The 26,961-nt window shown below is 34.3% G+C and overlaps 1 protein-coding gene across 1 annotated transcript in view; it reads left to right on the top strand.

Annotated features, from left to right (window-relative positions):
* The window catches only part of LOC122789682 (relaxin receptor 1-like), a 976,275-nt gene that overhangs the window by 792,720 nt on the left and 156,594 nt on the right, over window positions 1-26,961 (top strand). The window contains exon 11 of the mRNA XM_044057098.1: window positions 21,665-21,736. Coding sequence (XP_043913033.1) covers window positions 21,665-21,736 — 72 coding nt within the window. The remainder of the gene's footprint in view (window positions 1-21,664; window positions 21,737-26,961) is intronic.

Here is a 26,961-nt window from a genome sequence, read left to right on the forward strand (position 1 = left end):
GCCAAGAGTAGCACTTATAGCTGTGGTACTTGCAACTACTGTCATTTCATAAGGTGAATACCAATGTATTTGTACATCCATCCACAGCACAGGTGTAAACGATGACTATAATAGCCAATTGTTCATCCAGAGACTTAGTATATTGGCCAATGCACAAGATTTTATGTGGGGAAAACAAACAGGGCTTTAAGGGAACGAGTTAGAGAGCATATATACAAAATCAACAAGAGAGAGATGTCACCTTGGCTACAGCGAAACATGTCCAACAAGCAGGACCAACACATTGGTTTAAAGTTTTAGTATTAGGCTTTACATCAAATGATTTGAGGAAGGAGGATATCAGAAATGCTACAGAAGCACAGGAACAGAAATGGATAATTAGGTTACAAGCTGACAAAGGTTATGGTCTCAATGACACAGTTTTCTTGAAACCTTTTTTGAAGAACAGGCCCCTCAGACAATAGGTGCTGTTTATTGTATTTTATACTATATATAATTTTTAACACCTGCAAGATGGATTTGTTTAGACACTCCAAGTTTGATTAGTAGAAATCTATAGTACTGCAATGGTAGGACACACTTTTATATACTAGATGGTTACATGGAGACTTAGGATGCTCTATAGCTGCATTATTATTTTATTTTTATTTATCTTATCTTTTATTTATCCTGTTATTTTTGGAGATGCATACCATACATGGCCATGTTACTTAGTTTATTTTTAGTTTTAGTAGTTCTGAATTATATTGCAGACTACATTCTTATTCTCTGCTTATTTATGGACCTTGTATATGCTATAGTTAAAATATCTGCTCTTTTTGATTTTAAGCAGATATTGACTGCATCTACGATAAGTTTTTATATAAAAAGACTTATTAATGATATGTTGTACAACAACATTGCATATCAAGTAGAGACTAGACAATTCCTTAATTTATTGAAAACATATAATTTTTAAGCTTGCAGCTTGTCTGTTTTAACATGAAGCTTTTGAATGTAGAAATTTACTACTAGAAGGAGCTTGAAAACTATAAATACAGGCTCAATGACCAGTGGAGCTCCTTCTTTACTTTTTGATTTTCATCAGTGGCAACACCAGGACCTACTAAGGTAGATGTTATTAATATATGCTATTATTATGAATTTTTATGTCATATGTAGAATGAGTCATTTATTGAAATAAGAAGTGGCTAACACTGCATTGCTGAACATCTTTGAAGTTAAAGCTTAGTTAATGCTTCTGTTTTTAAAAATGATTTAATTATGAAGTGTTTCAATGAATATTTTGATTTCAAAATTTTGTGTTCTTTGTACATGAAATGAAACATGATTAAGGTTTATTGTTCAACTGAAAACTGAGCCATTAAAGTGCACTAGCATGAAGAAATTTGGAGCTACTTAAGCAATATTTGTTTAGGAAGCCAGAATTTACAGAGCATTCTATGTCACCAGTCTTTGTTTACTGCTTATATAATATGAGGCTTTATTGAGTTTGTAATATAGCTCGCAGAGAAGTACTATTTTTACTTGGCTTTGACCAAAAATTCGAGATATTATCTTGCGTATGTTTTATACAGTATGTATAATTTGGAGTAGTTACTATTCATTTTAGAATTTGATGTTTTGCTATAAGTGGACATAGTTATTTATGTATGAGTGTCTTTTTAGCATAAACTGTAAATTATATATATTTTTTGCAAGTCAGTCAAGTGTTTTTCTGTTTTGAATGTTATGACATTGAACATGATGACTATGGCGTTCAGTAGTCTTCACTTTCTAGTTGCAGCATTGTTAACAACTTGATGGGGGGGGGGTTCATAGAATGATGATGTTGTAATTATCTAGACATTCTATACGTTGTCTTTAGTGACTACCCTCTATATTAGTAGGAGTTATTTAAAGTGATTTTATTAAAGTCTCAGGAAGTAATTGGACCAAAACGCAAAAACGCTTACTTTTACAAATAAAGCAATTATTTTTAAGCCGCTGAGTCATGTGGAGGAATTTTATTAACTTTATTCCTTTATTTATAATCATTGTACATAGGAAATTAAAAATAAAAATTCATTAAAAACTGATAAAGCTATTCAAAAAAAAAAAAAAAAACAACTATAATGAATGCACTTAAATATTTACAAAAACTTATTAGACCCATGGGTCAACTGTAAGTCTATAGCTTCAAGTTTCAAAATGCTTACTATGGAAACATTTTCATTCAATCCAGATAGGTCCTGGGAATTTAAATGTAATTGCAATGACAATTTCATGGATTCTAATACTGTTTCCCATGGGCCACCCCTAGAAATCTCTAAAACTTTCTCCAAATAGCAAATCAAAACATTTTGAATGCCATGATAATTTCTTGTATGCTCATACAAGTCATTGTTCAAATTCATTTTGCATATATCATAAACATGCTCATATATTCTTTTATTGAGAGCCCTTTCAGTCTTACCTACATAATAAGCCCCACAGAGGTTGCAGCAGGCAATGTAGACAACACCTTTGCACATACAATTACAATCACTAGTTAAAGTCACTTTCAGATGGGATGGACCCACAAAAAGTTCAACTGCGTCCAACACAAATTGGCATTGATTGCAATGCCTGCATTTTCTCATCCCTTTCATGGGCCAGGTACAAAAAGAATACTGATTCTCAAAAATAATTTTCATATTCCTACCTTTTTATAAATAATTTTTAGCTCTTCCCTATAAGTTGTAATAAGGCTGTATCTGACTTGAATACCACCTAGTACTTCAAGATAATTTTCCTAACCTCATTGTTTAAGGAGTGATAGCTAACAATAAAACTTTTAGAGAAATCAGAACTCACAAGAAAACCATTTTTGGTTTCTGGTTGTCCTATAAATGGACCAAATCTTGAGGCTCTTAAGGATAAAACTGCATCATTTGTATTTTTGACGAACCTCCTTGGCTATAATCTCTCTATGAATATGTTAGGAGTTAAATGCTCACATTCCCTACTGAGTACCACATTATCAGAAATCATCCTACTAATTCTGACAAATTGCCCTTTAACTAGGGTCATTTTTTGAAACATTGGATGTGAGCTATTAAAATGAAAAAAACAAATTTGAAAATGTGGGTTATTATAAATAATAGACTTAAATGTACCCTCTTCCTTATAAACAGTCACATCTAGATAATTAGTGGATGTGTCAAAGACAGTGTGAGTGAACTCAATATCTTAATAAAGATGTGTGGTCCCTCAAAAAACCTAGAACAATATAAAAAGCCAAATCCAGTACCACAGCAGAGGACCACAGATTTTGTTTGTGTCTTTCGGCTTTTCTTGGTTAGGGGTCGCCACAGCTGAACTCCGGTCCGCTAATGACTGGCAGTTGATTTTTACATACCGACGGCAGAGGACCACAGATAATTTATTAAAATAAAAGTCAACCAATGATAAGCACTTTTCTCCCGTAAAAGAGACTTCTTCAGATAATCTTTCCCAGTATAATACCATTTAAATATCCTCCTTTCTGTATCAATTAAACAATTACAAATTCAAATTCTTTAATCCTTTTCATTCCAACCAATTAAAAATACCGGTCAATGCAATCCTAATTAGAAAATAATAAAAACAATAATAGTATACTTTCCATATCTTTCAATTGGTTTTCCACCCTTTCTTTATATTTACACATATTCTAAAAATCTGTATATATAAAACAAACACACATCTTAGTGATATTCAAAAAATATTCAAACATATACTGCCTTCTCTTTCAAAATTGGTTTAAGGGATACATTAATTTAAACCAGTGTTTAATGTGGCGTTAGCCGAAGCTGCCATATTAATTCTCTCTTTAGTAATAAAATTTTCCAGTCACCACCTCTAGGATTAGATTTTATGCTTTCTAAAATCGCAAAAGTGAATCATGTAAATTAGTACAAACTGTGGAATGCTTATAAAGTGCACTAGTCTCTTTTTTCATATTTATATATAAAAAATCAACAAGAGAGAGATGTCACCTTGGCTACAGCGAAACATGTCCAACAAGTAGGACCAACACATTGGTTTAAAGTTTTAGTGTTAGGCTTTACATCAAATGATTTGAGGAAGGGGGATATCAGAAATGCTACAGAAGCACAGGAATAGAAATGAATAATTAGGTTACAAGCTGACAAAGGTTATGGTCTCAATGACACAGTTTTCTTGAAACCTTTTTTGAAGAACAGGCCCCTCAGACAATAGGTGCTGTTTATTGTAGTTTATACTATATATAATTTTTAACACCTGCAAGATGGATTTGTTTAGACACTCCAAGTTTGATTAGTAGAAATCTATAGTACTGCAATGGCAGGACACACTTTTATATACTAGATGGTTACATGGAGACTTAGGATGCTCTATAGCTGCATTATTATTTTATTTTATTTTTATGTATCTTATCTTTTATTTATCTTGTTATTTTTGGAGATGCACACCATACATGGCCATGTTACTTATTTTATTTTTAGTTTTAGTAGTTCTGAATTATATTGCAGACTACATTCTTATTCTTTGCTTATTTGTGGACCTTGTATATGCTATAGTTAAAATATCTGTTCATTTTGATTTTAAGCAGATATTGACTGCATCTACGATAAGTTTTTATATAAAAAGACTTATTAATGATATCTTGTACAACAACATTGCATATCAAGTAGAGACTAGACAATTCCTTGATTTATTGAAAACATATAATTTTTAAGCTTGCAGCTTGTCTGTTTTAACATGAAGTTTCTGAATGTAGAAATTTACTACTAGAAATAGCTTCAAAGCTATAAATACAGGCTCAATGACCAGTGGAGCTCCTTCTTTACTTCTTGATTTTCATCAGTGGCAACACCAGGACCTACTAAGGTAGATGTTATTAATATATGCTATTATTATGAATTTTTATGTCATATGTAGAATGAGTCATTTATTGCAATAAGAAGTAGCTAACACTGCATTGCTGAAAATCTTTGAAGTTAAAGCTTAGTTAATGCTTCTGTTTTTAAAGATGATTTAATTATGAAGTGTCTCAATGAATATTTTGATTTCAAAATTTTGTGTTCTTTGTACATGAAATGAAACATGATTAAGGTTTATTGTTCAACTGAAAACTGAGCCATTAAAGTGCACTAGCATGAAGAAATTTGGAGCTACTTAAGCAATATTTGTTTAGGAAGCCAGGATTTACAGAGCATTCTATGTCACCAGTCTTTGTTTACTGCTTATATAATATGAGGCTTTATTGAGTTTGTAATATAGCTCGCAGAGAAGCACTATTTTACTTGGCTTTGACCAAAAATTCGAGATATTATCTTGCGTATGTTTTATACAGTATGTATAATTTGGATTAGTTACTATTCATTTTAGAATTTGATGTTTTGCTATAAGTGGACATAGTTATTTATGTATGAGTGCCTTTTTAGCATAAACTGTAAATTATATATATTTTTTTGCAAGTCAGTCGAGTGTTTTTCTGTTTTGAATGTTATGACATTGAACATGATGACTTTGGCGTTCAGTAGTCTTCACTTTCTAGTTGCAGCATTGTTAACAACTTGATGGGGGGGGTTCATAGAATGATGATGTTGTAATTATCTAGACATTCTATACGTTGTCTTTAGTGACTACCCTCTATATTAGTAGGAGTTATTTAAAGTGATTTTATTAAAGTCTCAGGAAGTAATTGGACCAAAACGCAAAAACGCTTACTTTTACTAATAAAGCAATTATTTTTAAGCCGCTGAGTCATGTGGAGGAATTTTATTAACTTTATTCCTTTATTTATAATCATTGTACATAGGAAATTAAAAATAAAAATTCATTAAAAACTGATAAAGCTATTCAAAAAAAAAAAAAAAAACAACTATAATGAATGTACTTAAATATTTACAAAAACTTATTAGATCCATGGGTCAACTGTAAGTCTATAGCTTCAAGTTTCAAAATGCTTACTATAGAAACATTTTCATTCAATCCAGATAGGTCCTGGGAATTTAAATGTAATTGCAATGACAATTTCATGGATTCTAATACTGTTTCCCATGGGCCACCCCTAGAAATCTCTAAAACTTTCTCCAAAATAGCAAATCAAAACATTTTGAATGCCATGATAATTTCTTGTATGCTTATACAAGTCATTGTTCAAATTCATCTTGCATATATCATAAACATGCTCATATATTCTTTTATTGAGAGCCCTTTCAGTCTTACCTACATAATAAGCCCCACAGAGATTGCAGCAGGCAATGTAGACAACACCTTTGCACATACAATTACAATCACTAGTTAAAGTCACTTTCAAATGGGATGGACCCACAAAAAGTTCACCTGCATCCAACACAAATTGGCATTGATTGCAATACCCGCATTTTCTCATCCCTTTCATGGGCCAGGTACAAAAAGAATACTGATTCTCAAAAATAATTTTCAAATTCCTACCTTTTTATAAATAATTTTTAGCTCTTTCGTATAAGTTGTAATAAGGCTGTATCTGACTTGAATACCACCTAGTACTTCAAGATAATTTTCCTAACCTCATTGTTTAAGGAGTGATAGCTAACAAAAAAACTTTTAGAGAAATCAGAACTCACAAGAAAACCATTTTTGGTTTCTGGCTGTCCTATAATTGGACCAAATCTTGAGGCTCTTAAGGATAAAACTGCATCATTTGTATTTTTGACGAACCTCCTTGGCTATAATCTCTCTATAAATATGTTAGTAGTTAAATGCTCACATTCCCTACCGAGTACCACATTATCAGAAATCATCCTACAAATTCTGACAAATTGCCCTTTAACCAGGGTCATTTTTTGAAACATTGGATGTGAGCTATTAAAATGAAAAAACAAATTTGAAAATGTGGGCTTTCTATAAATAATAGACTTAAATGTACCCTCTTCCTTATAAACAGTCACATCTAGGTAATTAGTGGATGTGTCAAAGACAGTGTGAGTGAACTCAAATTCTTAATAAAGATGTGTGGTCCCACAAAAAACCTAGAACAATATAAAAAGCCAAATCCAGCACCACGGCAGAGGACCACAGATTTTGTTTGTGTCTTTCGGCTTTTCCTGATTAGGGGTCGCCACAACTGAACTCCGGTCCGCTAATGACTGGCAGTTGATTTTTGCATACCGACGGCAGAGGACCACAGATAATTTATTAAAATAAAAGTCAACCAATGATAAGCACTTTTCTCCCGTAAAAGAGACTTCTTCAGATATTCTTTCCCAGTATAATACCATTTAAATATCCTCCTTTCTGTATCAATTAAACAATTACAAATTCAAATTCTTTAATCCTTTTCATCCCAACCAATTAAAAATACCGGTCAATGCAATCCTAATTAGAAAATAATAAAAACAATAATAGTATACTTTCCATATCTTTCAGTTGGTTTTCCACCCTTTCTTTATATTTACACATATTCTAAAAATCTGTATATATAAAACAAACACACATCTTAGTGATATTCAAAAAATATTCAAACATATACTGCCTTCTCTTTCAAAATTGGTTTAAGGGACACATTCATTTAAACCAGGGGTTAATGTGGCGTTCAGCCGAAGCTGCCATATTAATTCTCTCTTTAGTAATAAAAATTTCCAGTCACCACCTCTAGGATTAGATTTTATGCTTTCTAAAATCGCAAAAGTGAATCATGTAAATTAGTACAAACTGTGGAATGCTTATAAAGTGCACTACTCTCTTTTTTCATATTTATATCATAAACATGCTCATATGTTCTGGTTTTTAAAGCTCTCTCCATTTTTCCTATGTAGAAGGCAGGACAACCCTCACATTTTGCTAAATAAATCAACCTACTGACACCACAGTTTCCATTTTTAAAGTGTACCCTACTCTGCAAACCATTTTCTAAAATTAAACAGTTAACCTTAACAATGAAAGGGCATTGTCTGCACATACCACATGGGGCTGTCCCCTTATTAGTAAGAACAGTGTGAGTGAACCTTAAATATGGGGTGGTAGAATTAATGAAAATTAAAAATGCATCTAATCTACTCCTAGTGTCCATCCATATGACAAAAATATTATCCAAATATGGGTATAGAGAGACCAGCAATTCCTAAGGAGAGAATTAAAAAGTTTATTTTGCTCCCATTACCACATAACTATCTTAGCATAGATGGGTGCCCAAACAGTGCCCATTGGAATGCCCTGAATTTGCTTATAATATTCATCTTCAAATGATAGACAATTATTATCCAAGATCAGCTCTATGAAGCTCATCAAGATTCTATACTTTTCAGAAGTTACAGTTGGACAGCATAATAATGCTTCAGAGAAACTGCCCAACCCACTCAACAAGGGGATACAGCCAAATAAATTCTCTGCATCTATAATTACTAAAAGAGTGTCTTCCACACTTATACCCAAAGGTAATTGTCTTAAAAAATCCCATGAATCCCTCAAAATATATTTAAAATCACTCATAAACACCTTTAATATTCTATGTAAATGGCTAAAGGATAGGTCTTAGATCTTTTAGCAGAGACTAAGGGTCTCAAGGGAGGATTAAATATATCCTTATGTACCTTTGGAATTCCAAAGATGGTGGGTATCATAGGTTGTTTTATGTGCAAAAATTCATATGTAGTACATGTAATAAGGTCATCAAATAAGAGTTCTTCTAAATATAAATCAATATTGCAATATGCCAAATTAATTTCATTCAATGAGACTAGTACGTATTTACTTGCTTCTAATAAAAGGTACAACATTTTATTTTAACAATCTGTTGAATCCATCAAAACTTCCCATCCCCCTTTATCAGGTCTCATAATCTTGATAGTTCTTTCAGTGGTTATAGAACACAAAATATCTTTTTCATCTCTGTTTAAGTTAGTATTATAGTGATGAAAAGATTGACTAAAAGAATAGATGTCACGTCTACACACATTTTTAAATGTGTTAATCAATGGGACATTTGGAGGGAAGTAGAGATAAATCAGATCCAAGACTCACTGACCAACTTAGAATGCCGTGCTCTGGGTATTTTGGTTGTATACCCCCTACTGACTCATTTGTGCACTTTCCAGTTTCTCTTGAACAATAGGCATGATTACTGTTATTCTATCCTATAGACAGCCATAGTGTGTAAGAACAGTTTTTAAAAGTGGGTGCCCTTTCCTCCCAAAATACCTTCACTATATCTATTAGCCCCTAGTGCATCCACCATACTATAACTTAAAAGTACTAAATCTGGTGGACACTTCTGGCACCTATCTCATGGAGAACATTAAATAAGGTAGTAGCTGGTCCCAGTTTTTCCCATCTGTTTCTACAACCTTCCTTAACATGGACTTCAGGGTCTGTTGAACTTTTCAACCAAGACATCTGTTTGGAGATGGCAAACAAAGGCTCTAAGGTGTTTCCCCTGAAAACTCTGACAAAAAGCCTACATAATATTTAACATATATGAGGAGCTTTCACAGTATCATTAGATATACTAACCCGTGTGAATAACATTAGTTTCTTTGCTATAGCCTCAGAGTTGCCTTTTCTAAGGGGGTATAGCCTTAGGAAATCCGGTGGCATAGTCTAGGATCACCATTATATACTAGTGTCCATTACTGCATTTGACCAAGGGAACCATGATGCCTATAGCTGTTCTTACAAAGGACACCTCATTTAATGACCTCAGGACTAAGCAGTTTTTTAAATACTGGGTTTAAACTTGTCCCGACATGCAGGACAGCTAATACAATACTTCTTGATTTTGTTCATTATTCCAGGCCAGTAGAAACAGGCTAGGACCCTCACTTTAATTTTGTCCATGCTCAAGTGGTCCCCTAGTAAGTAGCTGCATGTTTTAGGTATATCTGTTGTGCAATTTCCTCCTTATCTTTCATTAGCCTATAGAATATATCATTTCATATTTCAAAATATGGGTAAGTTGGTGGGATTCCCTTGAGGGAATCCACCTCCACTATCCAGGATACATTTTTCCAAGCCTGTGTTAATGTCTTATCTTCCCACTGGGACCTTTTACACTTAGGGTGGCTTGCTGGGGACTCAGACAAACTTGGACCTCGTTCATCAGCTGTGCTTCATGAGGTAGAAGGTTTAGCCTGTATCTCAATCTTCCCTAGGAAGCATAGCTCACTCGAATGTTTCAAACATTCCTCCCTACTGCCTCCTTGGTTAGAAATCTTTATTTGGGGAGGGGTTAAACTTATCTGCACCCTTTGTTCTTGCCACATCTTCAGGTTTTGAGGTTTCTCATTTTTTCATCCATCTCTCCATAGCCTCAGCACTCTTATACTTCCTTGGTAGCTTGAATGGTGGTTTTTAACTTACCTTCTCCATAACATTTTGCAATGTGCTCCACTGTTCCATACTTGAAGTACTGGACAGTAGATATGACCCCATTTGCTTAATCAAACTTTATCAGTTAATGTTTCTTTAAATATACTTTAATAACATAACACTATCAATATCAATATTACAAAACTGTCTGTGTTCAGGGGGTTCAGTGTTTTACAATGGCCAGTAAGGCCCTCTTGAATCAGGCAACTACTAGACTTCTAACACAATCGTCTTTAGTATTTATGCTCCTCTGGGACTAACCATAATATATCTATATGGTTTGGTTCAAACAGCTGCATTCTCACAGTCTTAGATTTGCAAAAAGGGCATCTCAAAAAACTTATGAGCTTGGGTCTCCAATGATACCCCAACCCTGACCAGAAAACTTTTCTTGGCTTTGTTGAAGTACCCACAGGCTGCACTGAGAATGTCCATATATATCAAGAGGGGTTCCACTGAGAAGTGTGCCACTAAGATGAATGCCAAGATCAAACAATCCAGTCCTGCCCTTCTTGGCTGGCAGTTATTTGAATGTCACTAAATAAGCCTCAAGGTCATTGTTACAACTGAGAAGCTTTGAGGGAGCTGTGGAACTTGACTGTGTGATGGATTTAATCACCACTATCATCCTCTCAGCATCTTTTTTCTACAACCCTTTTTACAGGACTCTGACACTCCAACAGACCTATTATTCTAGTGTCAGTTCAATGGCATTAAGGGATAAAGCCCTGACTACAACCCAAGCAGCCAGGGTGTGATTATTGCCTCGGTAGTCTGAGGTGCAGGCAAGGGAAGAGGGGCATGTCCAATCTGGGAGGTAAACAGTCACACCTCTGCACCTACCATTTAATTTCCATCCCTCTCAATCTCTGAATATAGCACTGACCTTATAGCACAGGGTCAGGAGGAGGAGTACTTTTTATTTTTCACTGTAGCTCATCTTTATTTGCTAGACCTTATATAATTAATGGTAGGGAGCCTCTGTAAAAGTTTAGTTTATTCATTTAATAAAACATGTACACATAAACAGGTCTGCCTTTATGAGGGATACCAGTAAATCTAGGAGGAGCAATGCTATATCTGAGAGCCAAAATCATAGTGCTATGACTAAGTCATAGCAACTGAAAGGTATGCTTTGACAGAAGTCGGAGACACGCATGTAGGGTGTTGTCTACAGGGAGACAGGGCATTAACTGAGTTACAGTGAAGGTGAGCTAAAACAGCAGCAGGTCTATTACATGACCATCCTAAGACAATACATGTGTTGGGGAGGTGGGAATATAGGGCTTAACAAAAAATCCTCCTTAGCAGCATATATGATGCTGCCCTGACCCTGAACATAAGTTGGAGAAGGTATAGAGTCCAGGAACTGTTTGTCAGACTTGAATGCTCTCAAGGTCACATGGTAATCAGCTGGGAGGGAGGCCAAAAAATAATAATTAAAGCAGAACCACTGCTTGCTGCAGACAATTAACCCTCAATTCTTGATGTTGCTGTAACAGGTAGAATTGGTAATTGTTAAGTACAGCTTCAACTGCCATCTGCATCGATCGAATGTAGTATGTAAAGGCTAGAAACACTGCAGTCTCATTATTGTAATAAACCTAAAAGGCAAGCAGACTTGCCAATATCTGAACTGAAAATGTTGTGACAAGTGGAAATATAAAATTCTTTTGTAAGATTTAATATCTTCTACAATGAAATAAAATTATAAGGTCAAAGAGTCATTCCTGTGACACTTTGTTAGAAAAGGTGTTAAACAGAAAATCAGGCTTGTAATCAGCTCTCAGGTTACCATTCCATCATCAAAGCACAAATGCCTCCCTCTCTTTCTCTCGCTTTTCTTTCAGCAGGTCTAACACTGGCAAATATTCACAGTTCTTTTCTCCAAAACAAAACAGGTAGCCTGAATTCCTTTCCTCCAGATCTCACCCTGGTGAGGAATACAAGTACCTCATTATGAATGAGGAAAATAATACAAAATGACATTCGACAGACCTCGTGCCAGGAAGTGGTAATGGTTATTTTGGTTTTGCACCCTTAAGACAGGTAACCAGTAGTAGGAGCACATAAATGAAAAGTCTCAAGTGTTTGTTACAAATGAAATAGAAAGCTTCTTGTACATAAAGCAAAGTCTTCAACACATTGGTACAATTTCTAGCAAATAATAATCTCTAGCAAATGAAAGCCTCTCACAACTAAAAGTCCTTGGTACACTGCCACTACAAAGAGCAGATTCTGTCAAATAAAAGTCTCTGGCAAACAAACGTCTTTGGGTATAATCCCTCACAGGTACTACTATAGTTGCAAAGGCTAATACCTCGACATACCATTCCTTCACAAAAGATTATGATTCAAAGCTCCAGCCAGCAGCATTCACAGTGTCAGTTCTACACACACAAAGACTCCCCATTTTGGGGTCAACCACTCCAGCCTTACTGTGTCTTACTTCACAAAGAAACCCTCCTAACTCATCTGGACTCTCAGATACTGCCTTCTGCCATTCTCTCTCTGAACCTGCCTTTACAGGTGTCTGCTTCTAGCTGCCTTTGATTACCTGACAGCTCAGGTAATCTGATAAGGGAACAAGGCTCAGATCTTTGCTCCAACATTACCCACTGCTAAAACCTGCGCTTTTATAGAGATACTCCTCATGTCCTGCCCTAACTAATGGATTAATTTGGTCCTGTCCCTGGCTATTTGCACTCTCCACTAGGTAGTGCCTGGTGACACATTCATGCTATGTTACATTGTGTATATATTTGTAGGTTGGTCTCCAGACACCTTTTCACTCTCAACTAATGCTTACTATGGAGATCCTACAAAATGAAGTGCGTGTGTGTGTGTGTGCGTGTGTGTGTGTGTGTGTGTGTGTGTGTGTGTGTGTGTGTGTGTGTGGAGGGGGGGCAAGGGGATGTGGTGTGTCTGATTTTTCCTTGAATATGTGGACTGGATTGCAACTAAAAGGGCTCTGAAACTCTGTGAACAACCAATTAATTCACATTGCTAACACATAAATAAATGGAAAGTGATGCAATAAATAGTTTATGCTAAACCATGATCACTGATTATGCCATAAATACACTGGCTAGAAAGTAATGGTGACAGCCAATGTGTAGAAGGTATTATATGAACAAGAATAATTAAAGCCACTGTTTTAAATGACAGTCATACTAGTGAGATTTTACTAAGCAACCTTTGTGACTTCAAGAGTCTTAATAAAGTGATAACTTAGCACATTAAGATGGTGTAGCAGAAATGTATTTTATATGGCTTCTTATCAGATGTACAGCCCTTACAAGTCCTGGCACTTTGAAAATAAATTGCAATGTTTACAAATATCAGACAAGAAAGCAAACTCAAATTTAATGTGTAAAGGATCCTGGTTCAGGTCCTGTTTGGTGCAAATAAATCATATAATGAGCTACATGGAGAAGTAAATTTTATAAATATATAATTCATGTGTCTGTGCCACATAATTATAAAAGATAACACAATACTACATTTCATTTGCTTTTAATATTTTGAACTGTGATAGTTTTTTCTTCTTAGGTTAATGAAGGCTAGCCTACAGACAATTAAAAAGCATGACTCATTTTAATATTAACAACATTCATTTAGGCATAGTTAGATAGTAAATGATAATAACATGCTTTTTAGTCTTGTGAAAACGAGAAGACTTACAATATGTGTAATATGGTCTTCAGTGAAACAGTTTATTTTTTATGTACAGACTGCAGTAAAAGGACATAATTAATATTATATAGACATCTACACAAAGAATGGTTAAATATTAACATAAAATAGTAAAGTAGAAGTTTACATTAACAGAAAAAAAATAAAAGTAAAGATAAGACAGGTAGATAATGAAGTTATATTTTCCCTTAAAATGTTCCTTATGACCAATTTCAAATTAAATCATCGTGTAAGAAGAGGCTACGCAATGCCATCTAGTGGTGCTGTGTTATACCAGCATAAGACAGTTATCTTAAGTTTATCAACTGTATTTTTGTTGTATTGTATTATTATATTATTGAGAGATTTTATCCACAGCTAACTTTACTTAAAGAGAATTCAGTGACTATTCTATTTTACATAGCACTGCAGGTTTTCAAAAGCTATCAAAATGTGATGTGGAAAGTATACAAGTCAAGTGTAACTATTTTCTCATTTTAATTCTCTTTCTTCTGCTATTTATCCAAAATGTGTTTTTTAAGTTGAATGAAAGTTTTTTTTCTACAATATATAAAGGTGATATAGAACATAACCATATTTCAAATGTATAGCCAAGACCTGAAATATTTGCATGTATATGTAAATTAAACATTGCACTTTAAAAAGTTATGGGATGATATGCATGCAAAATCAAAATTTATCATTACATTATTAGCTACGTGGAAAGTGTGTAAAACTACAGAGACCCATGTCATCAGATATTGACATAACTGAAATTCCAAAATTCCAAGAGCAAGACGTGATCACAGAGAGAGATTGGCCCATAATAAAGAAAAAATGGTGATGTTCCCCAAAAATAAACAAAGAGTGGAATGTTTAACTGTGAGTGGAAAATAAAAGCCTACAAGAACGATAACTTTCAGAGTGATGAGACAAAGTCTGCTGTTGCTTTGTTGTCTGATGTTATCAGTTATATACTGTTTATTTAGTGATAAAGTAAGCTGGCAGTGTGCCTGCTCCATTTCCTGGTTAGCACGGCACAGTGATGAGCAGAGTAATAGATGGTTTACAGTTTCTTGGCAACTTTGCTAAGACTAGGCATCCCAAAAAGGGGAGTGCTGGCGCTGGCAGCAGCAAAAAAAAAAAAAAATGGTCATGATGGATCCATAGTCTTAATCCAAGAGTCATCAGAGGCCACCACCTTAAGTTTCTGTAGAAGCACTCAGAGAATTGAAAAGGCTGGACCCTCCCCACCTTTAAATCTGTATACTCATATGATAAGCTCTGATATTTTTGTTTATTTCAAACTCCTTTATTAATGGACAATTTGGAATACTTTTAGGGGAGTCTTCAATGTAGGGTTAAGTTGCTGCTTGTCTGGGGACTGCACAGGATCACCAAGTGACATAAAAATGGCTATGAGTAAGTCAACCAACCAACTTCATGTTTAATATTCCATATATTGTATAAAAAAAAATCACTTGGTGCATAATAATTCTGCATTAGTCTATGTTTTTTGAGTCCAGAAAAATGAAATAACATTCATTGTAGCCATCTAGTAATAGCTATAGTCTTTGAGATGTAAGAAGAATAAGACTAGCAAACACAAAACAAGTATCAGAAGAGATACTGATATATTTGTTGTTAATTAACTGCTTTACAAAGAACATTGCTTTCCTTCACCAAGGTGTCATTTTTGGGTAAGCCTACAACATGTGGTGCCATGAGCCTGTTTGGCCACATCCGTATCAACAGTTTTATATACATTTGATCAGCCATTATTACCTGGAGTCCAATAGGTTTGAAACAGCCTTATTTTCCACTGGATTAGTCTATTTCTGAAAGAGTTAAAATAATTATTAAATTTTGTCTACAGAGTGTCAATCACTGGGATTCATAAAGAACCCTGTGGTCACTAAGAGCTGTGGCCAAAATTTGTTTATTTATTTAACATTTGTTTACCGGGAAAGTCTGACTTGGAACAAAGCCAATTTTCAGTGGAGGCCTGGGGAGAAACTCTCCAGATGCATGTTTTTGTAACATGGGAGGAAATCAGAGTACCTGAATAAACCCACACGAATGCAGGGAGGCCATGCAAACTCCGCACAGAAGACATCCCAGCCTAGAACTGAACTGGAGAACCTCTTGCTGTGAGGTGACAATGCTACCACTGCACCATCAAAAAGGGCTGCTTACATGATTGTAAAAAATGTGATTCAGACAGACATTAGTTGCAATGAGGAAAGACTTCACTAGCAGCAAATTTCATATGCAAACTCTGTTGTTCTATTATTTTTAAGTGACTTATAGGAATATTAAAATTCCCTGATGTTTAGTGTTCCACAACCAGTATTTTAGCATTTGCTCATTAGTTTAGGGGAGTTCAGTGGTATGGCAGCTCCCCAACACACATTCACACATGCACATACATTCACACACACACACACACACACACACACACACACACACACACACACACACACACACACACACTCATTCACCTGAAATCACTCATTCCACTATATACATTCGTACATGCAGCCAAACACATAAACACAAAGTACTTGCACAAAAACAACCATTACTACCTATCCTTCAAAATCCCAGGCAGTAACCTGCAATATAATCTCACCCATTAAAAGCAATGGGTGAATATGACCACTTGGCTGAGTTAAGTCAGCTGGCTGTGGTGATTTTTATCAGATAAGTAATTCTCTGAATTGCTTGTCTGTGTAAATGCCTTACTGCCAGCATTTCTGGGGGACCATATGGCTTATTAGCATAGACCACATTCCCTTTTGAATAGCTCATTAGCATGTAGCATGGCAAAGAAGATGGCCCATGATGGTGATCCTACAGATCATGTAGGGTCATCTCAGTGACCCTGTTTCTAAATCAGAAAGGGCTTCCACCAGTGGTAGCATCCCATGTTAGGGCTTACCACTGGTCATGATTCTTTCTAAATCCAGCCCAATATCTTGTAATCTTAAAGCAAATTTTAATTATTTGTTCCACTTTTTCATAATTGTATTCATAAATTCAAATTCATATCAGAGAGATCTAAGTAAATTTTATAGCCTGGCTAAAGCTCTTTTTCAGGAAAATATACTCAAAGAAGAAGGAAGAGATATAAAAAAACATGGTCAAAAGTTTCTGTGTTCTCTTTTTAACTACATATACAGCAAATTAGCTTGAGAGCAAGTTGTACTTTGCATTCTTTCTATATTCGAATTAAGAAAATCTGACAAGGAAAGGGAGCACCAAGAATCTATAGTATAAGAGATTACAGTTAATGATTACTGTAACAGCAGAATGTGTGGCCAAGAAAAATTAACAAAGAGTCAAGTGGTACAAATTTCTTTTAACCAAAGTATGAATTAAAAGAAAATGAAAGTCTCTGGTACAGATATGTCCCATTGTTTTATATAAGGAAGAAATGTGATTTTTCTGTAAATTACTGAACAAGTTATAAAAAATAAAACTTATGAATTTATAAAGCAGGAGAAATTGTTCAGCCAAATCTGTACCAACACTGACATTTCTAGATCATTCAAATAATAGCCTTCCTTCCAGGATAGAGAAGTCGGAACTTCCCAGGAAATTCTCGTTCAAAATCATTTTCAAATGAACTACAGCCAAATATGCCAATCTTTACTAAACCACATGAAAAAGACAGGGGAAAACAGTGGATATAGTAATGAAAAAAGACGAAAATAAAAAAATGTTATGTTTGAGAAAGTCTGTTCTATCTGCAAACTATAGCTTTAGATTCTGCCATCTTTAACAGGCAAGGTACATCAGATCAAAAATATTTTTTTTCTTTGTAAATCAATAATATAGGGAGTATTTGTAGTGTAGTACCGTTCCTCTATTTTTAACTGATGAGCTATGTGAATGTGAATCTACCATGAGGAGAATTTGAAAGGCATAATATTTAATTCTTTGAAGAATTCATTTTGTTTTTTTTTTAATTTAGTATATACCTTCCAATGCCTAAAAATTCATCAAAAACTAGGCAAAAGCTACTGTGACTTTCAAACAATTTATATAATATTAGCTACAAGTTAAAATGGGTCTATATTACATAGTCGAAGTTACATAACTCCGAACACCTAATGGTCGAACTTCGAGTATGTAAAAAAAATAACTACACAACGGACAAAACAATAACTTGCTGTATTTTAAAATCCTTTAGCTTATTAAACTAATTCATAAAAATATATACATTACTGATGTCAAAGAAAACATTTTGCTACTTCTATGAAGTCAAAAACATTTCAGTCTATATTGTATTCAAAAGTTGCAAAGTGCTTAACTCAAATCCCATTCTTCCTTCCTAGGTTCAAACATATTGAAAAATCTACTTTACTTGCTATCAAAATGGATGTACTGATTCAGCACTATAACATTCAGATTTCACCTCTGACTTATGAAATGAGTTATTTCATGTAGTTATAGTGAATCTAATAACATACAATATGGAAAACGCTTCAAAGTTCATATGACTAAGCTTCAAATATAAGCTTTTAAAATATTTTCAAATGTTTTAATATGATTTTCTATGTAAATTATATGAGATATTGAGCATTCACATTTCTGCCATATGCAGGTATATGTAATACATATCTGTCTTATAAGCAGTTTGTCATTTAAATATATTTTCTGTCTTATTTGCCCACTAATATTCTACCTTATTCTATATAAGTTGTATTTCTAAAATCTCCCATTAAAGAGCTATTTAATCATCAACTTTATATTAGAGATTGTAGTATTTGTATATATTTCTTAACTTACTGACACTGCTATTTTATTAATTGTATATAGTATATAGATATTTCATTCCTTGTGCATTTGCATTTTATTCATAAGATGTTTTCTCTTCTTATTAATTCTAGTATTGCAAGAAATCTTAACTATATATAAAATAATTTCTGGTTCTTTAATTTGACTGTGTGTTTTAGCTATTGTGAACTGCTGTTTTGATCTAAGCTTTACATCCCAACACTAGAATTGGATTACAGCATGTGAATGTGATAACTCATAGCATACAACAGCCATTAATTTCCTCTATAACTTTCTCATTCTTCATAATTCTTTTAAACTGTTCTAATCAGTAAAAACATTGTACTTTACTTCTTTCCATTAATATGTACAGTTCGAGTTAACAGCACTATAGCATAAGCTATTAACTTTCAGCAAAATGTAAGCATATTATGTCAGCAATAGCTCAATATAAAACATTACTATAGCTATTGTTTTAACAGTTATTCACTTCTAAATAAATATTTAAAACATGTTGTTTTGAATAGATTTCTCACATATATACTTGAAAAAAGAAAGACAATCAAAGTTCCTTCCTATTTTTACAGACATAAGTGAGAAACTTCCACATAGATTTTCTTCAAAACTGTTCAAGCAGCAGACAGAAAGCAAGGCAAGCAAGAATCAATCATTTTCACACAACTGAACCATTCTGTTGTTGTCAAGCTTTTCTAAGTGTTAATTGCTTCATAAACTATCTGTAAAATAAATGTTTACACATTAACAAAGAAAACAAGATCATCACCATGTTAACACTTCTAATTAGCATATTACTTAGATCTGACATTCAGTTAACCCAGAAATGCACATGCTAAGCTAAGCAAAGTTAAACAAATAAAATAAAGTTCTTAATTTATATACTATTAAAGTTACCAATTCTATTGCTTAGAATTTAATGACATTCTCTTACAGGAAGTATTTGTTTAACATTTAGAAATACATTTATAAGTTTAGTTAAATTAAATATATTAAGTCTCTTTCTGTAAATATAGTAACACAGTAAAACTAACCCTTTATATTCCTTATAAAAATGTTTTCGCTCAAAATATAAATACATACTTAGATATGCTTTGAAGAGTTAAGTCCAACACAAAGCTTTTACTTAAAGAGCTAATCTATTGTTTCAGAAAAGAAAAGTCCTGCAATCAGAGAATAAAAGTCAGTTGTTTTGAAGCTTTTTAATTTTACAAACAGTTATGCAGGAATTCAGCTCACTCTGTCTCTTGAGGGATATCCTTTTTCCAATCCATTTCTTCAGAATTATTAAGGATTATATTTTCTGATAATAAAAGTGGATGCCTCCTCCAGTGTGTCAAATATTTTTAGTTCCTTCAGAAAGAAATAATTTGATTTTTGCAGGAAACACCAAAGTGTCTTTAATATTGTTCTTTTTAAGTTCCTTAATCAATGGTAAGCAGGATTTTCTTTTAATCATTACTTTACTGGAGTAATCATTGTCAAATCTGTCTACATTTTCACCTATTTTAATAGGTGGGCTAGAACATGTTGTTTTTAATATTTGATCTTTTTCTAAGCTGGATATAAACTTAACCATAATTGAACATGGTAGAAAGTTTTCCTTCTTTGAAGGTGGTCTCATGGCTCTATGTACCCTTTGAATTCCAAAAGATAAAGTTTCAGGTAGATTTAATGTTTTATGTAGCCAGATTGTTAAGAAGTCTGTTATATTGTCTCCCTCATACTTTTCAGGTATGTCATAAATTCTAATGTTATTTAATCCCAGTCTATTTTCTAAATCATCAACTTTATCTATGAAACAGTTATACTGTTTTAAAAGAAATCCAATCCAAGACTCACCTTCAGTTATTCTCCCTTCATGATCATTTAAGGCATCTGTCATACTGCTGATTTGTGTACTTTGTTGTTTCATAGGAATTACTAAATGTTCCATCTTCTTTCTGGACTCTTCTTTGAAACTTTCCATTTTGGTATTTAGTTTGTCTTATATTTCAGCAAATTCTTTGAAAGAATTAAAATAGGAGATTATCTAGTCCTGAGGCCTTCTTACTGGGAAGTAACATGATTAATTGTGTCTATAACAGCCTGCGATGTAATGTCGAAATTTGAATATTATCTATGGTATGGTCCCAGTTATTCTTATAAGGGGTAATATACAATTGCCTACCATGGGACGAGTAAGACTAAAATAAGCAAAAGGGATATGTTATTTTGAGCACAGAAAGGGAAATTGGCTAAGCTTAAAATGGCTAACAAGGGCAGCTAGTGTAGTATTTACTGTAAACCTTTGAACCCATGAAAATACATCTAATACCTATCAAAATTATTGTACAACATTGTTGATTTCTACACTAGAAGAATTTGAGGAGATTCCATAAATGTCACAACAAATGGATACAATGCTTTCAAAATGTATTTTCAATAAGCTTTTTTTTTTGAAAACCGGATTAAGATGATTTAATAATGAATTATTTTACTAGAATTTGAACAAAACAGATTTTATTTTTATTATAAAATTTCTTTTCAGAAAAGGAACACTGAGCAAATATGATATTTTAGATATACACCAGAATAATAGAGAGGCTACATTTTAGAACTTAGAATTTATTCAGTAAGTATATTTTAAGGAACACACTGCTAGGTTCTTAGTAACATGCTGACTCTAAAAAAACAGCTGTCATTCCAGGACATAGAGACTGGTTGCTGTCTATGTTTTCCACAAAAAAAAAAAAATTGAAACCACTAAAGGCATTAACTATATGTGTAATTATTTAATTGTTTTATAATACATGTAGCTGCCAGTTTAGTACAATAAACCATAATGCTGTTCAGCTAATACAGTTCTTTTTTTCAGGGTTCTGAGAAGAAACAAAATAAAGACAGTAGAAAACAGCACATTCTCACAAATGGTCAAATTAGTGGAACTGTAAGTTTTGCCATGAGAATATTGTGTTTGCCTTATTTGCATGTAATCTATACCCCCTTTGTCCCTCAGTATGGTCACGTCAGTCAACTTTTTTTTTACTCCCAGACAATGTTATCACTAGATCTAATTATAATTCATTGCTTGCACTGTACACTATCCTAATAAAGTTTGCTGCACAGAAGCTTTGATTAAACGGATTTTGTATTTTTTGTAATTAGTCTATCAAACAATACTCACTGCATTTTCTTATCATAATTGTTGTATTTTATGCTGTATTGCTGTAAATGTATTCAGTGAGCTGTGCATTAAAATATGTTTTGCAATGCTTTCTTTCTGTTTTCTGACCAGTGAACAGACTAGCCACTATCTCAGGTCTTAAAGTTCCATCTCACACATGGCTTCCAGAAGATTTACCTGCCTTTACCTCATTCTTTTCTGGCAGACTTTACAATGTGCTTTAAACTGAATGGAGGCAGAATCCAGTTTAAGTTGTAGCTTCAGGAAGATAGTCAGAACTATTAAGTTGACCAGTACATTTCATTCAAGGTTAGTACATGTTAGTGGTCGATACTGTTGACTTTTTTATACTAGCCACATTAGATGTGGAAATACTGTGATGCCAACACAGACATTGCAGTATTTCTCACTATGTCCATAACTAATGTACCCCACATGTCCTGGAACATCATAGTGCCCCACACCTGGTCTCCATTGTCATTGTATGACTTGACTGTTGCATATCTCCATTCTTTTTATGGGTTGAGAGGAATTTTGGATGATTTTTCCCTCCTCCTCCCCCTCTTCTGCCCTTCATTCTAAACATTTTGCAGGATAACCACTCATACCGCTGAACTGTCCAGATATTTGCAGAATGTCCAGATTTTGGCATTACATTTTTGATCTGTTTCTCAAAAAATTGTGGTTTTCTGGCAAATAATTCAGTATTGAAGTCAGAAAATAATGATACACATTTGAATTTCTGGCTCTATCCTTCAGAAAATTCATGCTAATGCAAAACCTGTTATTCTATCAGCTTTCTAAGTTTGCAAGAGCAATATTTAAAAAAGTGTCCCTATTTTGGGGCCTTTGTCTTCCCATTATTTGTGCCTTTGTCCAGATTTCTTGATGTAAGAGGTTGAGAGGTATGCAACCACTCCTGTTTACATCGTACAACATAGCTGAATATTTCATACAACTTTTGCCCAGCAGAGCATTCACAATACAAAATAGGATGAGATGTATGTAGTTAATATTCTGTAGAACTTGCACTACTCATTAAGGACCATCTGAGTCCTAAGCAGACCTCTGAGTGCTATACATCATTGGCTATATTAAGAGTAGGTATAGTTGGGGCATGTATGGGATTTGTTAAGATTATTTATGGTTATTCTGTGTTGCATATTTATTTGTATGGTCTTGATTTTATTAGCCAATTTACAAATCAGCTACTCACTGGTCACGTCTATATTACATAATCGAACTTTTAAAAGTTCAAACATCATACGGTCAACACCATATGGTTGAAGTTTTAAAAGTTCGAAAATGTAATAAAAAAAGCAAAGAAAAAACCTACCCGAATGGTCTGAGCAGAGGGGCAAGCCCCCCCCCCACACCCCGCTCTTTAAATATACCAACTCCGAGATCACACTACAGTGCAAAAAAGGGAAATCTTCCCATTCCGCACTGTATGGAGATCTCCATTGAAACATTCTAACTTTTAAAAGTTCGATCATATGGTGTCGACCATGTGACGTTTGAACTTTTAAAAGTTCAACAACGTGATACAGACCCCACTGATCATATATAAGAGAGTCTCTGGAGGCTGAAAGAAAAGATTTCTGCCCTTTTGACATCAGATATCTGTAATGGTGAATTTAGAAAAGCTTATTTGTAAGTTTTTGCCTACATGCCCACCCTAGCAATATAGTTGTTTATTTATTTATTTGAATTTGTTTATAGTAGTTGAGTACTGATCAGTTCTGCCCATTCCCAGTTTCTGTCTGGGCTAACTATACAAAGTTACATAAAAATACTAAAGCACATAAGACCTGCAATTAAAATAGCATGATAAAATAGAAACAAAATGAGGTATATTTGTACAATTTACAAAGATTTTGAGCATGATACTTGTACGGTAGTGTGATAATTGGACATGAGTGACAGAGAAAAGAGGTAATTCAAAGTAGAGGGGATGAGAGACAGGAAAAGATAAATGACAGGACAAAGTAGGAGGAATAATATTATGTGTCCTGCTAGGAAGCAGGAGCATTTAAATTGGATAATCATGTGTGGTTTTAGAAAGTTACAAAATTTGGGGTAACATGAAGTATCCTTAAGACAGGTAGATGGGATTCCCAAAATTTAGAGGCTAAGAATAGAGAAGGCATGGCAGGAGGAGTGTAATTTGGATTTAGGGATTAGCATGAGTGAAATGGAATGGTCAAGATTCCTAAGGTTGTAAGAGGATGCAAGTCTAATTAGTTTAGCAGTTAAAGGTGGACTATTGTATTCCTAAAGGATTTTGAATAGCTGTGAAGCCAGGTGAAGGCCTGCCATTTGTTTAATAGGAGGTAATTTAGCCACAGCACTCGACCTTCCATTCCCTAAATGCAGAACACTACCTCTCATAATGTGGAACAACTGAGCAAAATGGGGAACACTTTCTAACAGCTTACTACCAACTTCAACTTAGAAGCTCATAGAATGATTAAAGTGTATTACATTACACTTAAATAATGTCATTTTGGTGAAGTAATATTATTTAGTATTATTTACCCAGCTATCAGTAAAAATTTGTTAACACTGTACATGTGACAGACCCATTTAAAATGGAACTTCATGGAACATGGACTTTCTAAAACTCAACATGAGGAAAATTCCTCATAATGAGGTGCACTTGAGAAGTATGCATTTAGCTTTATCTAAAATAATGCAGTGGTGCTCAAGTTTGGTGGTACATGTAATGAATCTGCAAATTTTGTTAGAGATGGTTTCTAGGGTAGATTTTTTTTTAGTTGTGGTTGCTAGAACTAGAGGGAGTCCATATTCTGGTTGGAGAAGGAGCAGTCCTTTGCTATTGGATGACCTGCCTGATTAGGATAGAAAGGGAGATAATTTTTGTATCCTGAAAAGGAGAGAGGTAAAACTTTTATGTATGTTTTCTAGATATAAATTAAATGAAAGAGAGGGGTGTGGCTAGAGGCCAATGTATTTGAATGAGAAAACTTGTTCCAATGAGGAATTACTGGGATAATTGTTAAAGACTTAGTAAATCTTGAAAAGTTTCATTTGTTCTGAAATGGTTTGGTTTTAGTTTTTAAAAACTGATAAAAGTTTTTACTTTTGATCCACTGAATGTTGGTGAGGAAATCTAACTGCAGGTCTTGTTTGCAGAAAGGTGAGAAATTTATTGGAACAGTGTCACCAGCATAAAGAAGCAAAGGAATATAAGGTAGTGCAGCTGGAAGTTTGTTTATGTAGACTGAGAATAGGAGAGGAGCCAGAATACAGCCTCAAGGGACTCCTTTGAGAAAAACAGAGGAGAAGGAGGAGAATGAGTTAAAGTTTACATAGAACTGACAGCGGGAAAAGGTAGTTTTGGAATCAGAGAATAGCATTAGGGCTAATGCTGATTGCAGTGAGGTGGCCTGAGAATGTGGAGTGGTCAACATAATAGAATGGCATACTATGATATATGAAGTTGTCAACTAAGTAGAATGCCTTGCTATACTATATGAACCAATCAAATTCCCTGCTATAGTCTATGAAGATGGACCCAAAAGCATTCCATTATCCATAACCATGAATATTTTATCTGTGAAAAGCCAGTTGGAAGTGGAGCTCCTCCTACCTGACCAAAACACATGCTGGTTTTGGGAGAGATGATTTCTGGAGACATGGTCTTTAAGTTGGAAAAAATGAGTTTTTCAAAGATCTTATAATGTGCAGTAAAATTGGAAAATAGTTTCTATAGACATTTTGGAAGCCTAATGGGGTTTTCAATTGACAGAAAGTATTAATTAAAAAAAAAGCTTAAGAAAGATTAGAAGGAGTATAAAGCTGGCTCAGGTGATGAGCCATTTGTAGTGACTGTTAATACTGAGGCTGCAGCAGCTAAAGAAGATGAACAAACAATTGTAAGCACTAATGAGATGAGAAATTTGGAACATGAAGAGGATTGAGATAGCCTGAGTATTCATCCAGGTTAGCTATAAAGAGTCAGCAGGATGGCCTGACTCATGGAAGGAGCCATTCCAGAAGAAGGAGGAAGTTTCAGTCAGAAAACAGGAAATATTCAGTGTCCAGAAACAGATCACAGTTAGAACAGCAGACACAGACTCAGAGAACTTATCAGAACTGTTCTTAAAAGAACAGAAACAAGAACGTCCATTACAATTCATAGAGGAGGAACGCCAACAACCAGAATTAGAAAAAGAGAGAGAACAGACAGTGGATTTACTAAATGTCACTTTTTCCTGGTGACCAGCAATATGAACAAGCTGGGACACAGTAGGAATTGTCAATCCCAGGACTAACCTGTTTTAAGGTAATTAATCTTTCAAAAAAGCCATTGACTGAGGCTGAAATCATCTTATTAAAGAAGGGGGTCACATTTATCCCCAGCTGCTAGGGTGGTAGACACTTCAATTTCATTAAAAGTGGTTGTGAGACAGCTAATTTTTAAAGTTTTTGATGCAACAGGAAAACTGAGAACAAAGAACAATAGTCTTACAGCCCCAAATAAACCCAGTAACTTGAACCTGTCCTGCACTTTACTCTTGTCACATCTGAGGCAGTATGTGAAAGGGAGCTAAGATATCTATTAAAGTAGCCTGCAGAGAAATTCTATTTTAATTTAAATCCTTTTTCAAAGAGACAGTTTGACTAAAGTTATGGAACATTGCACTAGGCATTTAATGAAAGATGATAAGAGTGGTGCCCTATTGGACACAGAGAGAAATGTGCAAAACAAAATATAGTTGATATTATCTGATGTTAGCTGTTACAAACTAGTGAGCATGACTGATATTAATATCATACAGCAAAATCGATGAGAGGTTGCTAACCAAAATTCATTGTGTGTTTGGGTTCAAAGCCAGAAATTTCTATACTTTTTGGCATTCCCAAGGTAAATAAAAATTAAACAGACCCCCCCCCCCCTTTTAGGCAAAAAGTATCAGCTGCAAGGTCAAACAAAGAAGCTCTGGTCATTCTGGTAGACAAAA

Source organism: Protopterus annectens, chromosome 15.part0 (genome assembly GCF_019279795.1).
Source record: "Protopterus annectens isolate FY-2018-M chromosome 15.part0, PAN1.0, whole genome shotgun sequence".
Lineage (NCBI taxonomy): Eukaryota > Metazoa > Chordata > Ceratodontiformes > Protopteridae > Protopterus > Protopterus annectens.